General features: G+C 36.3%; 1 protein-coding gene across 2 annotated transcripts in view; it reads left to right on the top strand.

The window, feature by feature from the left end:
• Window positions 1-694: 694 nt before the first annotated feature.
• Window positions 695-14,364, top strand: part of LOC143639791 (lysine-specific demethylase 6A-like) — a 207,952-nt gene continuing 194,282 nt past the window's right edge. For both annotated transcript variants that reach the window (XM_077107851.1, XM_077107852.1), the window contains exons 1-3: window positions 695-962; window positions 1,175-1,238; window positions 12,675-12,783. In XM_077107851.1, coding sequence (XP_076963966.1) covers window positions 811-962; window positions 1,175-1,238; window positions 12,675-12,783 — 325 coding nt within the window. In that variant the 5' untranslated portion in view covers window positions 695-810. The remainder of the gene's footprint in view (window positions 963-1,174; window positions 1,239-12,674; window positions 12,784-14,364) is intronic.

Here is a 14,364-nt window from a genome sequence, read left to right on the forward strand (position 1 = left end):
CCTCAGTATGTGACTTGTTTCCGGCAACAAGATCCTCTTCAGTGTGAGGTGATCCCGCACCACAAGGCGTGGATGGGCTAGGTGCAACCAGGTAGTAAAAAGTCCTTGCGCTGCATTTGAGTGCACCGCGGGAGATGTTTTATCTCGCTCCTTCCATCACCTCCTTTTTCCTCGCGAGACCTAGGTGGCTACCGAAGGACAGACACCACCCGGACCTTCCATTCTTTGTAGTAGTAAATTTAAGTCGAACAATCTAAAGGTTTTTTCATTCCGAAGACTACCTTTTTGCGAACAGATGTGACCATAACCCACCTACCCAAGTTAGTGTGTGTTCTGTTCCCTGGTATTTCTGAACGGCTGAGTTCGGCAACCAGCAAGTTCAGTGGCACCATAGCTGACGTAGGTCAACAAAAGTCATGTGATGCAAGCCGATCACCTCTATTGGTGAGCCTGGTTGGTTGTAGGGAGAGGTCACGACAGTTGCGTGGGGTTTACCTTGTGACACTATTACAACAACTTTGTGTTGGTACCGGGCTAAGTTTGTAATTCTAAGAATTTCTCTTGGCTGTTCAGCATTGTGAGCTTTTGTGTTCTTCTGGTCACCACCTGCCTCGTGATGTGATCTGGTAGCCGACCCTTGTAGCCCCTGCATCTGCAATTTTCGCCTGTGCTTTGGAGTTTCGGGTCGCGACTGTCTGCGGTTACTATAAAGTTGCTTAGTCTCAAGCTGTGTTTGAGATCACCGTTTGAAGCTGTGAACACGGTGGTGAGTGGGCGTCAACGTGGGAGTTACAAATTTGCGGCGTTTCCATGAAATCCTGTGCTTTGTCGCTTGCTACTGCCGCGGCTACATTTGGTGATGAGGAAAAGAAAATGGCGGCGGAAAAAGAGAGCGGCGAGAGCGAAGAGGGGTCCCTCACCTTGACAGTGCAGGAGAGGGAGGCGCTCGGTGGATTGGACAGGTACGGACCGTTGTCACCGGCAGGTTGACTACCCACCGGTTGATGCCACTCTCCAGAAGGGCCCAAATGCAGCTTGACTTCGGTGGCGACGGGAGGTCACCTCGTCTTGGCATTCACCCAGCCCTTGCTGCTTTCCGGGCCTTGGTTTCGGGAAGGGACGGGTCAGTGCTTTTCCGCAAGCTTTAACAAGACACGTGTGTTTCTTCCTACAGTCGCCTCTTCGGATTCCTGAGTCTTCGCGAAGATGGCGCCAGTATGAAAACCCTACTGGGCAAGGTAGGGCAACTACGCGAACACAACTGTCTACACGATCTTTTTGCCCTGCGTTTTGCTAGTCCTTGTATTTGCGTCTCGCGCTGTTCTAGCCATCTTTCGTTGCAGACAACAGCAGTGACCAAGGGGCATTTGAAAAACTATTTATCACTTTTGCTCTCCTCTTGCCGGATCATATTGCTCTCTAGCTGTCCAGAATCTTTTTTAGTTTGCGCCTGCTCTTTGGGGCCTGGCTTAACAGACTCGTTAGCATTGCTGGTGTTTTAGACCTTTTTGGTTAAGCCTATGATTTCTGAATGTTAGCTCAAAGTTGGTCAATTTTGCAGACTTCTGAAAATTTACTATTTCCCTGTCGTCCTTTTTTTTTTCTTTCTTTTTAAAATTAAATCCGCGTTTGGCTCCTAGCTTGTTATGTCTGATTTAATCGCACGTTTATGCTTTCTTGTATTACTTTGTCTCCTAAGGATTAAATTCACATAATTTTTTGCCTTCAGGAGTTTGTATTGGAACTGGATCTACCCTCATTGGCATTATGTTTGACTGAAACATAAATGATGTACTTACTCTTTTTAGTATTTTGCCATCAGAAATAGTGCTGAGAATATTGTCTGTGTGTGTGTGTGGGGGGGGGGGATGTTGGTTTTTTGACCTAGAAGTCTTGATGCCTGGGTTTTAGAGACCGAAGACATTTCCTTGTTTGTGTGAAAAGTTGGCACTGTCATTTAGTTAATGGCTGCTCTTATCAGCCAAGATGGCGGGAAATGGTGGGAGGAGAAATGAAGAAGGGATTGTTTTCGTGGCCGGAGGAGATATAAACAGGAAAATCTTAGCGAAAAGATCTAATAAATTGCCTGGCACAAATTCATTATTTGAAAGGGGAATTATCGGTGTCTTTTCAAAGTAACATTCTTAAACCTACTATAAATTTATCATTTAACACATTTAGTTACTTCTTGTGGACTGTTGGGTACACTCCATAGAACCTTACTCTTAAGCCTGTTTATGACCTGATCAAACTTATTATTTAAAATGAATTATATCCTGTCACTTGAGAAGATGAACCTAGGACTGTACAAAAAATGCTACATATAATAAATGCTGCATTCATTACATTTTTTTCTTATTTGGTTGAAATCAGAAATTATGAACTTGACAGTTTGTTGCCTCAATTGAAAGAAACATAGTTTCAACCCCCCCTCCCCTGGGGGGGGATTTGAACCCAGGTCCTCATGCTAATTTTTTTCTTGAGGATTTTTTTTTTAAATTTTTTATTTTTTTGTATCTGGGATTGAATCTAGGGGCACTTAACCACGGAGCCACATCCCTAGCCCTTTTTATGTGTTTTCTTTCACAGACAGTGTCTCCCTAAGTTGCATAGGGTCTTACTAAATTTCTGAGGCTGGCTTTGAACTCAGGATCTTCTTGCATCAACCTTAAAAGTATCTGCGATTATAGCTGTATGCCACTTTGTTCAGCTTAATAAAGGGTTTTTAAACACAGATACATTGAAGTTGTACGAATTATGGGTAATATTTAATACATGTATTCATGTATTTGGTAATATTTAAGTCAAATTAAAATATCTCTATTTTCAAAAATTTTTATTTCTCAATGATGAAACTTCCAAAGTTCTTTAGGCTTTTTGAAATCGAAGTAATTCCTTTTTCTGTAGGCATAATACCATGTAATTGTACCTGGAATTTCTTTCTTCTGTGAAACTGTAACTTTGTATCCATTTATCAATGTTTCCCATCCCTCCTGGGTCCTTTCTTTTCCAGGTCTCTAATAAGGTCAGTTTACTCTCCCCTTTTTTGAAATCAACTTATTTGAATTCCACATAAGTTAGCTATGTCCACGTCTTTCTGTGCTTGATTTATTTCATTGAGTATAATGATTTCCAGTTCCATCCATGGTGCTGCAAATGTCAGATTTTCTTATTCTTTATGGTTGAATAGTATCCGATCGGGTGCCATTTTTTAAAATGGAGATTTAACTTGCATAGATTTTAATATGTAGTTTGGTTTAGCATAGTCTTAAGTTTTTTTTTAATCTGTAATCTATTTTTTTTCCCCCTGTGGTGCTGGGGATTGAACCCAGGGGCCTATGCATGTGAGGTAAGCATTCTACCAACTGAGCTATATTCCCAACCCCTATAATCTATTTTTGAATTTTTGTTTTGATTCAAATAATGACCAAAAATCAGTGATGTGATACTTTTTTTCCTAAAAATTCATTTCATTTGATTGTTGAATATGATTGTTAAATACTATGGAAGTGAAAAACCTATCCATGAAAACTACTGGCAAATTGTGACTGGCTTTAATATTCTTTTTTTTTTTTTTTTTAAGCTATTTTTAGACCTTTGTTTTATTTATTTATTTTTTATATGATGCTGAGGATAGATCCCAGGGCTGCACACATGCAAGGCTAGCTCTCTACCACTGAGCCACATCCCAGCCCCTTTAATATTCTTTAAGTTAAATTGAATTATTGGGGGGGGGGGAAATAAATAATGTTGGGATCTGGAGGATTGAGGCAGAAGGACCACAAGTTTGAAGCTAGCCTGGGCAATTTACTGAGATTGTCTCAAAGAAAAATAAAAATGTCTGGGTTTGGGATTGCAGTCTAGTAATAGGTGATTGCCTAGTATCTGTGAGGCCCTGCATTTAAGCTCCAGTACTAATAAAAAGGGGGCGGGGGGGGGGAGGACGGGTGTTCTGCATGTAGTTATCTCTTTGGATTCCTGAGCCTTCACAAAGATGGTCACTTCTAATTTAACTTGGATTGTATTTTGGAGTATTTATTTCTAATTTAACTTGGAGTTTATGAAGTTGCTTGCAATTGATAGTGTTTGAAAACATTGGGGGAAAAGGTCTTATCATACATATTGATGATCCATACTTAAAAATAAATACTACTTATGAGTGTTTCCATGGGATTAATATTTACCTTATGATATTAGGAGTTCTAAATTATAATATATGTTAGTAATATGTTTTTTTGTTTTGTTTTTTTAAACTGGGGATGGAATCCAGAGGCACTTCACTACTGAGCCACATCTCCAGTCTCTTTTTGTATTTTATTTAAGTCAGGATCTCACTGAGTTGCTTAGTGCCTCACTAGGTTGTTGAGGCTGGCTTTAAACTTGCAATCCTCCTGCCTCAGCCTCTCAAGCTGCTGGGATTATAGGTATGGACTACCATGCCTGGTCATATGTAATGATTTTTAAAAAGTGGGCAGAGGTTGCTTAAGCATATATTTGAAATTGCATGTGATCTTTAATACTGAGAATTTATACTTAATGTAAATTTTTTATGTTTGAGTAATTAAGTGAAAAAAAATTTTTTAAAAAATTTAGTTTTTACTTATAGGTAGACACAATGTCTTTATTTTACTTTATGTGGTGCTGAGGATTGAAGCCAGTGCCTCATGCTAGGCGAGCATGCATGAGCCACAACCCAAGCCCTTAAGTGAAAATTTTTGAGAGCAGTGTTTTGTTTTGTTTTTTCTTTTTTTTGTTGCTGGGGATCAAACCCAGGGCCTTGTGCACTTGTGCATGCAAGCAAGCACTCTACCAACTGAGTTATATCTCCAGCCCGAAAGAGCAGTGTTTTTTAAAAGCATTGAATTCCTTGTTGGGTACAGGTAACACCTGTAATCCCAGTGGCTATGGAGGCTGGGCAGGAAGATTGTGAGTTCAAAGCCAGCATCAGCAAAATCAAGGTGCTAAGCAAAACTCAGTGAGACCTTGTCTCCAAATAAAATACAAATTGGGCTGGGGATATGGCTCAGTTGCTGGGTCCCCTTGTTCAATTTTTTGAACCCTTGTTCAAAAAACAAACAAACAAACAAAACATTGAAATTCTATTAGGAGCCAAATGTTAGTTTTTCATATTGATGTTGTGTCCTATATGAACATCCCTGCCTTGTGATAGGAATTAATTGCTGTAGCAGTTAAGATAACACAGAGATGTGATGAAAATCAGTATGTAAATTATTCAGAAATCTAAGAATGGGAAACATCATATAACCTAGCTATATTTCTACTTGTTTTGTAACCAAAAGAACTAAAATCAGCATACTGCAGTGATATGTACATGCTTATATTTATAGCAACACAGTTTAAAATAGGCAGTTATTCAGCCATAAAGAAAAATGAAATTATGTCCCTTACAGGAAAATGGATGGAGCTTGAGAGCATTATGTTAAGTGAGGTAAGCCAAAATAAGAAAGGCAGTGGTTAAGTGTTTTCTCTCAATTGTGGAAGCTAGAGAGGAGAAAGAAAAAGAAAGGTAGGGGTAGGGAAAAATCTTATTAAAATTAAAGCAGGAGACCCATAGAGTAGAGGGTAGAGGACAGGGGGACCAAAGTAAGGAAGGTGTGGAGGGAAAGGGGAAATAGTATTGGCCAAATTATATTTTTATATCATGTGCATGTAATAGTGCATTACAATATTATAAGTAATTGTAATACACCAATAAAACATGGAGGGGAAATAATTTTAAAATAAAATTATGATTTTACTCAGGGGAAAAAAAAACATGTAACTGGGAAACGTAAGAGAACACAGATCATGGCAGGTATGCTATTTGATGACTCCTCAGGAGTTTTTATCCATTAATCTTGTTTATTCTTGACAGTCATGGCAAGAGCATCCTGATCCTATGGTACACCTGGTCTCTGAAGCCGATAAGATTGTTTAAGGTGGGTGGGTAAGATTCTTGCCAAACTTTCATTACCTCAGAAACTATAAGTCAAAGTGGGATAACAGAAGGAAAAAGAAACAAACCACTATCTACTGACTGTCAGACTATGAGTTGAGGCTCAGGAATGCTTTTGCTCTTTGTCCCTTTGGTGGTCTTTATTTTGGTACTAGAATTATTAGTAGAAAGATGAATAGAGAAATTATAGTTTTTTTACTATTCAACAGTAAAATAGGGGGTCTATTTTTTAGAGTAGGTGTTTAAAAGCTTTGGCGGTAATGATAGAACTTTCAATTTATTAAAACATGAATTTTTCAGGAATTGATTGTGTAAATGATAGGAGAAAACATTAAAGTGATTTCAAAAGTGTTTTATTTTTGTTCTGAAATATATCAATAATAGTATTTAAGGTGATTTACATTGTATATGTTTTCTATTTGATGACTTTTACCAGATTCATTTCATTTATTCGTTTTCAGTTCTTAAGGAGATTGATATTTGAGTTAAAGAAGCAACCATAGAAACAATGTAATGTGTTTCTTTTTTTTTTTTTAAGAGAATTTTATTTATTTATTAGTTTTTCAGCAGACACAACATCTTTGTTTGTATGTGGTGCTGAGGATCGAACCCAGTCATGCATGCCAGGCGAGCGTGCTACCGCTTGAGCCACATCCCCAGCCCCAAATGTGTTGTTTTTTAGGAATTAGAACTTTGATGCATTAAAAGTGCTAAAAAAAAAAAAGAAAAAAAAAAGAAAAGAAAGAAAAAGAAAAGATTTCTTGGAAAGAGGCTGTCTTAACAATTATTTATATATTTTACCAAAAAAGTCTTAATCTAAAATATTTCTTTAAAATTGTGCCACATTAATCACATAAATCTTAAGACGTAGGCACTATTCAAAACTATATATAAACAGGCAGTTTTCTAGGCTTGGTTTACTTTGTCATAAAGTTCTCAGCTCTTTTTATAGTCAAACAGACTGCCATTATTTATATACTAGTGAAATTGTTATGTATGACATGACTTTTTGTTACTCAGGTGATAAACTTATTTGTAGGCTTACATGTATATCAAAATGGAGTTTGCAGGCTTTTTTTCTTTTTTCTTTTTTTGCATTTCAATCCATTATCATGCTTTATATTCTGATGTTAATGAATGGCTCCTGCTGTGTGTGTGTGTGTGTGTGTGTGTGTGTGTGTGTGTGTGTGTGTAAGCTCAGGGTTGTTCGGCTACTGAACTACTTTAGTCCTTTATAAATTTTTTTTCCAAAATAACAGTTTTTGCTTGAGTATTACAGGGCAGTAAAATACAGTCTGTTGGATTTTCAAATAAAAGTGTCAATGTTCAGCTAAAAAACAAGATCTAAATCAACACAATTTGGCTATTATGTTGGTAAGATATGAGCCTCTATATAGATGGTAAATTAATTCAGTGGCATGTATTACAGTTTTTCCTGTCTTTAATTTCTACTTCATTTTCATTTCATTAGTATAATTATTTTATTTTATATTTTTTAGAGAGGGTCTTGCTAAGTTACTAAGTCTGATCTCAGATTTGTAGCCCTTGTACATCAGCCTCCCAAGTAGATGGGATTATAGACTTGCATCACTGTGATAGAATTATATCAATTTTTTAAAAATGATATAACTTTTTTTGTCTGTTTGATTTTGATCAAATCTTAGTACTTTTAAGTACCAGGAATGGAACCCAGGGGTGCTTGACTACCAAGCCACATTCCCAGGCCTTTTTTGTAATTTATTTTGAGACAAGGTCTTGCTGAATTGCTCAGGGCCCCGCTAAATTGCTGAGACAGGCTTTGAACTCAAAATCCTCCTGCCTTAGCGTCCTGAGCTGCTGCATTGCAGGCGGGCACCTCCTGGCCTCGCTAGCCATTTATTTATTTATTTACTTGCTGGGGGTGGGGGGCACTGCTGATTGAAATCAGGATCTCACAGCCCCAGCCCTGTTTTGTATTTTATTCAGAATAGGATCTCACTGACTTGCTTAGGGCCTCACTAACTTGGTGGGACTGGCTTTGAATGTACAATCCTCCTACCTCAGCCTCCAAAGTATCTGGGATTACAGGTGTGTGCCACAGTGCCCATCTTGGCTTTTGTTTGTTTAATTTTATTTGTTAGTTGTTTTACTTTATTTATTTATCTGCCGTGCTGAGAATTGAACCCAGTGCCTCGTATGCTAGGCACATGCTGTACCACTGAGCCACAACCCCAACCCTTAACCTTTGTTTTTTTTTTTTTAATTTAAAGAGAGAGAGTGAGAGAAGGAAGAGAGAGAGAGAGAGAGAGAGAGAGAGAGAGAGAATTTTTAATTTTTTTTTTTTTTTTTTTAGTTTTTGGCGGACACAACATCTTTGTATGTGGTGTTGAGGATCGAAACTGGGCCGCACGCATGCCAGGCGAGCGTGCTACCGCTTGAGCCACATCCCTAGCCCTTGGCCTTTGTTTTTAAAAGAGATTTTTAAAGGTATAAAATTAATATAAAATCATATTCACTTTTTTCTTAGTGTCTTAGAAAACCTTCTTAATACTTAGAGATTGATTCCATGTTCTTCTTAAAGATTATATAGTATTCTTTTTAAAGTATTTATTTCTCAGTTTTTGGTGGACACAACATCTTTATTTTATTTTATGTGGTGCTGAGGATTGAACCCAGTGCCCCGCACATGCTAGGCAAGCGCGCTACTGCTTGAGTCACATCCCCAGCTCCAGTATTCTTTTTTTTTTTTTTTTTTTTTTAATATTTTTTAGTTGTAGATAGTCACAATATCTTTATTTATTTATTTTTTATGTGGTCCTGAGATTTGAACTCAGTGCCTCATGCATGCAAGGCAAGTGATCTACCACTGAGCAACAACCCCAGTCCTTATATAGTATTCTTTAAAAAAATTTTTTTTGTTGTTATAGATGAACCCGATATCTTTATTTCGTTTATTTATTTATTGGTGCTAAGGACTGAACCCAATGTCTCACATGTAGGAGGCAAATGATGTGTTCCTGAGCCAGTCGCTATAGTATTACTTTTTTATTTCAGTTTAAATAGTGTTTGAGGAATCTTAGTTTTTATATTTTTCTTTTAACAATTTTCTTATATAGAATTTGGCACATAGAAATATTTTTAGGAATGCAGTAATGGAACAGAGATAGGTTTATTTGTATTTCATGTTTATATCAGTTTGTATCCGTTAGTGATGCCCCATCCTCCACCCACCAATCTTAATTAAGTTTCTTCAGAAATCCTCCCCATATTTATTCTTATTTCATTATGATTTGGAATTTACTATTTGTGGGGGCTCTGTGTTTACTCTGGCTTGCAAAAGCTAAATTTTCGTACAAGAATTGTTACTTCTGCTTTCTGTGGTAAAGACTTTTGAAACCTCTGTCTACTCTATAAAATTGGAATAAAAAGCCCTTTTTTAAATTTCAGTGAACTTTTAAATTCCTTCTCCCACTGGATATAAAGTTCAAAGAATTGCCAGACTTATGGTCCAGAAATTTTTAGGTGATAGTCGCTCTTGAGCCCTACAGCTCATAAACCTACTTCCTGCTAATTCTGTGTGTCCAGCCTCATCAGTTCTACATCATCCTCAGTAAAAATAGATGAGAGGGCTGGGGTTGTGGCTCAGTGGTAGAACACTCGCCCTAGGTTCGGTCCTTAGCACCACATTAAAAATAAAGAAATAAAAGTACTGTGCCCAACGACAAATAAAAAAAAAAATCAATATTTAAAAAAAAAAGAACAGATGAGAGTGTCATATTTACTTCTTATTGCTATTAGTTTTGTTATTAGAAACAAGTCATTGCTTGCCTTTTGGGATTTGCTTTTCTAGTGTAAGCACAGTTGAACATTTTTTTTTTAAAGATTAGAAGAGTCCCTTATGTGCTTTTTCTGTGTATTATTAATTCCCACCTCCCCCCATTATTCAGTATTAGTTTTTTGTTTGCTTTTTGTACTGCTGTGGATCAACCCAGAACCACTGAGCTATATTCTTAACACTTTTTAAAATTATTATTATTTTTTTTTTGGTACTGGGGATTTAACCCAGAGGCAATTTACCTTTGAGCTGTATCCTCAAACAGCCCCCTCTTTGTTCTTACTTTTTATTTTGAGACACGTTCTTGCTAAATTGTTTAGGATCTTGCCAAGTTTCTGAGGCTGGCTTCCAATGTGTGATCCTCATCTCAGCTTGCTGAGTTAACAGGATTATAGGAGTATACCATTGTGCCTATCTTGCAATAATTTTTGGTTTTTGTTTTTGTTACTGGGGATTAAACTGACCATTGAGCCACATCCCCAGCCCTATTTTGTATTTTATTTAGAGACAGGGTCTCACTGAGTTGCTAGCATCTCCCTGTTACTGAGGCTGGCTTTGAACTCAGATCCTCCTGCCTCAGCCTCCTGAACCACTGGAGTTACTAGTGTGGGCATCTGGGCCTGGCTTGCATTAGTTTCTTAACTGATCCCTTAACTGTTCTTCATCTTACAAAGAAAAAACTTGCATTGTTTTTAGTTTTTGTTATTTGTTATTATTTTTCTCAGTACCTGTAAATATGCTTCTAGAGTTCTGGAAAGAGGGATTGGAATTAATACTCTTTAATAACCCAAGACTGATAAGAAAAACTTGATTACTTGAAAGTAGTTTTTATTTTTATTTCTGATATATCTGAGGAATTTGTCATGATCTTGTTAATAAATAATGCATTATTGTGGTGATTTGAGAAAAGAGAAAGTTGCTTAGAGTATGAAGCAAGTGAAATTTCATTGTCACATTTATTTCTGAGGCCTTCCCCTACGACTGGATAGAGCCAAAATGGATTAATATAGTCTTAAGAATATGTTCAATTTGCTAGAACAACCATAATAAATTTTATTTGTCAAAAAAACAAAACAAACACTTATTATATATGCCTAAATTATTTAAAAGTAAATTCAGCCTTTTAATTATTTTTAGTGATGGTGATTTGGTACTAAATATGCTCTCCAGGTAGATACAGTAGAAGAGACTGAAAACTGTGCTAACTGAATTTAAATTTTTGAAATGGGAGACTCTAATGTTGTGCATTAGACTCAAGTTATCCTCCTACTTTAGCTTCATGAGATGCTAGGACTCCAGACCCACATTGCATACTTACATACTTATCTTTTTTTTTTTTTTTTTAAGTTCTGGATGGACACAATACCTTTATTTATTTGTTTATTTTTATGTGATGCTGAGGATCAAACCCAGTGCCTCACAGGCAAGCAAACTATTACTGAGCTGTAACTCCAGCTCTGCTCAGTTCTTTTTTAAATTTAAATTTTACTCTTATGGATGGTTGAGTTTTCCAGGACTAGAGAGGGTCTTTAAACTTATTGAGGAATTATATATTGAATTAGGTACTTAAAGGCTTTTTGTTTGAAGTGTCTTTTGTATTCAAAGGAGGAAAAAATGAAGGCATTTTATATGAGAACTCTATCTAACAACCTATTTTCTCATCTCAATGGACTCTTCTGAGTAAGATAAAATATTTGGATAGTAATAGGATATTACCTTTGTTCCTTTATGGGATAGTTTATCTTAGATGGCTTTTTAGAGGCATCACAGCTGGGAGTCTTCCTTAAAGTGTTCTCAGATCTAAGAAATCATGTATTTCCCATGTTAATAGTCCCTTTGAAGATAAAACTTATGTTTAATTTTTTTCTTTTGTTGCGTTGGAGATCAAACCCAGGGCTTTGTGCATGTGAAGCAAGCACTCTACCATTTGAGCTATATCCCCAGCCTGAACATGTGGTTCTTCAGACTTTTTTTTTTTTAATATAGAGAGAATTTTTTAATATTTTTTTTTAGTTTTCGGTGCACACAACATCTTTGTTTCCTTTATGTGGTGCTGAGGATCGAACCTGGGCCCATATGCATGCCAGGCGAGTGCGCTATCGCTTGAGCCACATTCCCAGCCCCAAATGAGGTTCTTTAAGAGTAACTTTTCTCTGTTAAAAAAAAAAGTATGAGACTGTACCTGTATGTATGGGGGCATGTAGTGTTGGAGCTTGAAATAAATGAAGAGAAAGGTATGTTTTAAAACAAAGATTTATGTTATTCTAGAAGGTGATATAGTTTCTGACAAATTATAGCCGATGAATACAAATGGTAGTTGCTATTAGTCCATAGCAACTCTGAGAACAGTGCATTGCAAATCACAAATGTGAGTTATATTTGTAATTTAAAATTTTATAAATATTTTACTATGATCATCAAATTATTGAGTTTTTTATATGAAATCTTTGGAATATTTGTATGACATTTCATTTACAGCTCATCTCAATTTGAGTCACCATATTTCAAATATTCAAATATTACATATAGCTAGTGTCTACTGAGTTTTTAATAAAGTTCTTTCAGTATCTGAAAGTAGTTTTGCTGTATGGACAAGGACTTAAGTAACAATTTAGATTTGCTACTTTTATAAAAAGTTATTAAAGTGTTTCTAGACTGTTTTATTGGGCAGTTCTTTGTTTAGATGGGAAGTCACTTACATCATGACTGCTGGCTCCATTAATACTGGAAAAGCTGTTTTATTTAAGAGTAATGTGTTACTTCATCCCATGTTTTTGATAGAAAATGACTTTTATTGATTGAGTTTGATTTCTTTAGTAATTGTAACATGTATGCTTTCTTTCAGGAAGGAAATGTTATCTAGGGTTTTATTGTTTTAAAAATGTTTATATTTTTCATTTCTAGGCTGTTCACTGCTACGAATCTTTAATATTAAAAGCTGAAGGAAAAGTGGAGTCTGATTTCTTTTGTCAATTAGGTCACTTCAACCTCTTATTGGAAGATTATTCAAAAGGTAATGATATTTTTTTCTCTTCCATTTTTTTGCTTGATTTATGTTTGCATTATGTAATTATAATGGTTTTGTTTTTTTTAACCAAGGCCACTTCCTACTGTCTTCTTACTCTCTTCTAAGCAGCTCATAACTTAATAAGCAATGAGAAAAAAGAGTAGATGGAAATATGAATTTTTTTGTACCTCAATGTAATTATTTAACAAACCTGATGACTCAGCAAAATTAATATAATATCCTACGTGTCTGTTGCTCTTTGTTTGTCCTTGTGAAAATTTATATTCTTTTATCATAGTAGAAAGAGAACAAATTCAATATATATTTTTTATTATTTATTCTTTAGTTGTAGGTGGTCATAATATTTTTATTTTATTTTTATGTGGTGCTGAGATTCGAATCCAGTGCCTCAGACATATGAGACAGGTGCGCTACCACTTGAGCCACATCCCCAGCCCTCAGTATTTTTGTCTGTGTGTGCAAATGTAGAAATTTGGGCAGCTGATGGTACAGCTCAGTTGGTAGAGTGCTTGCCTTGCATGCACAAGGCCCTGGGTTCAGTTCCTAGCATCACACACCTACACAAAACAAATGTAGATTGACTTTAAAAAAAATTTCCATTTGGGGGTTGGGGCTATAGCTCAGTGGCAGAGCAATTGCCTGGCATATGTGAGGAACTGAGTTTGATCCTCAGCACCGCATATAAATAAATAATAAAGGTACATCAACAAATAAAAAGTATTAAAAATTTTTTTTTTCATTTTATCTGGGCATAGTGGCACATGCCCATAATTCCAGCTGCCTGTAATTCCAGTGGCTAGGCTGAAGCAGAAGGATCGCAAGTTCAAAGCTCCTCTCAGTAAAAGCAAGGTGCTGCTACTCAGTGAGACCCTGTCTCTAAGTAAAATATAAAATAGGGCGGGGGATGTGGCTCACTGGCCGAGTGCTCTCAGTATGCCCCTCTTAAAAATTTAGAAAAATTTAAAAGTTTGTTTCATAATCTTATTATTATAGACTAATAGGGATTTATAATTTCTTCTGAGCTTGGATTTTACATAAAACACATTTGTTTTTTAGAAATAGGTGAAAATACATACCTTGAAATAATTATTTAAGGTCTTTTATTTTATAGTATCAGATGATATGTTTGTGTGTGTGTGTATACTGGTGATGCAACTCAGGTTCAGTAGTTGCATGCTAGGGAACTATTCTATCCCTGTGCTCTGTCCTGGGCTCTTTTTTTTTTTTTTTTTTTTTTTTGGAGACAGGATCTCCCTATGTTACCTATATTGGCCTTAAGCTTGTGATCTTGCCTTCTCAGCCTCCTGAGTAGCTGAGACTAAGATGTGTATCATGGTGCCTGATCCATTGTTCATTTAAGAAGCTAAAAAACACTTCAAACATTTTCTCCTTCATAGCAATATTCCTAGTAAATAAACATACAAAACTGTCTTATAAGCAAAAATATTTTATAACTTTTTTGTTTTTTGATACTAGGGATTAAACCTAGGGACGCTCAACCACTGAGCTACACCCCCAGCACTCTTTTGTATATTATTTAGAGACTGGGGCTCACTGAGTTGCTGG

Source organism: Callospermophilus lateralis, chromosome Y, assembly GCF_048772815.1.
Source record: "Callospermophilus lateralis isolate mCalLat2 chromosome Y, mCalLat2.hap1, whole genome shotgun sequence".
In the NCBI taxonomy this organism is placed as follows: domain Eukaryota; kingdom Metazoa; phylum Chordata; class Mammalia; order Rodentia; family Sciuridae; genus Callospermophilus; species Callospermophilus lateralis.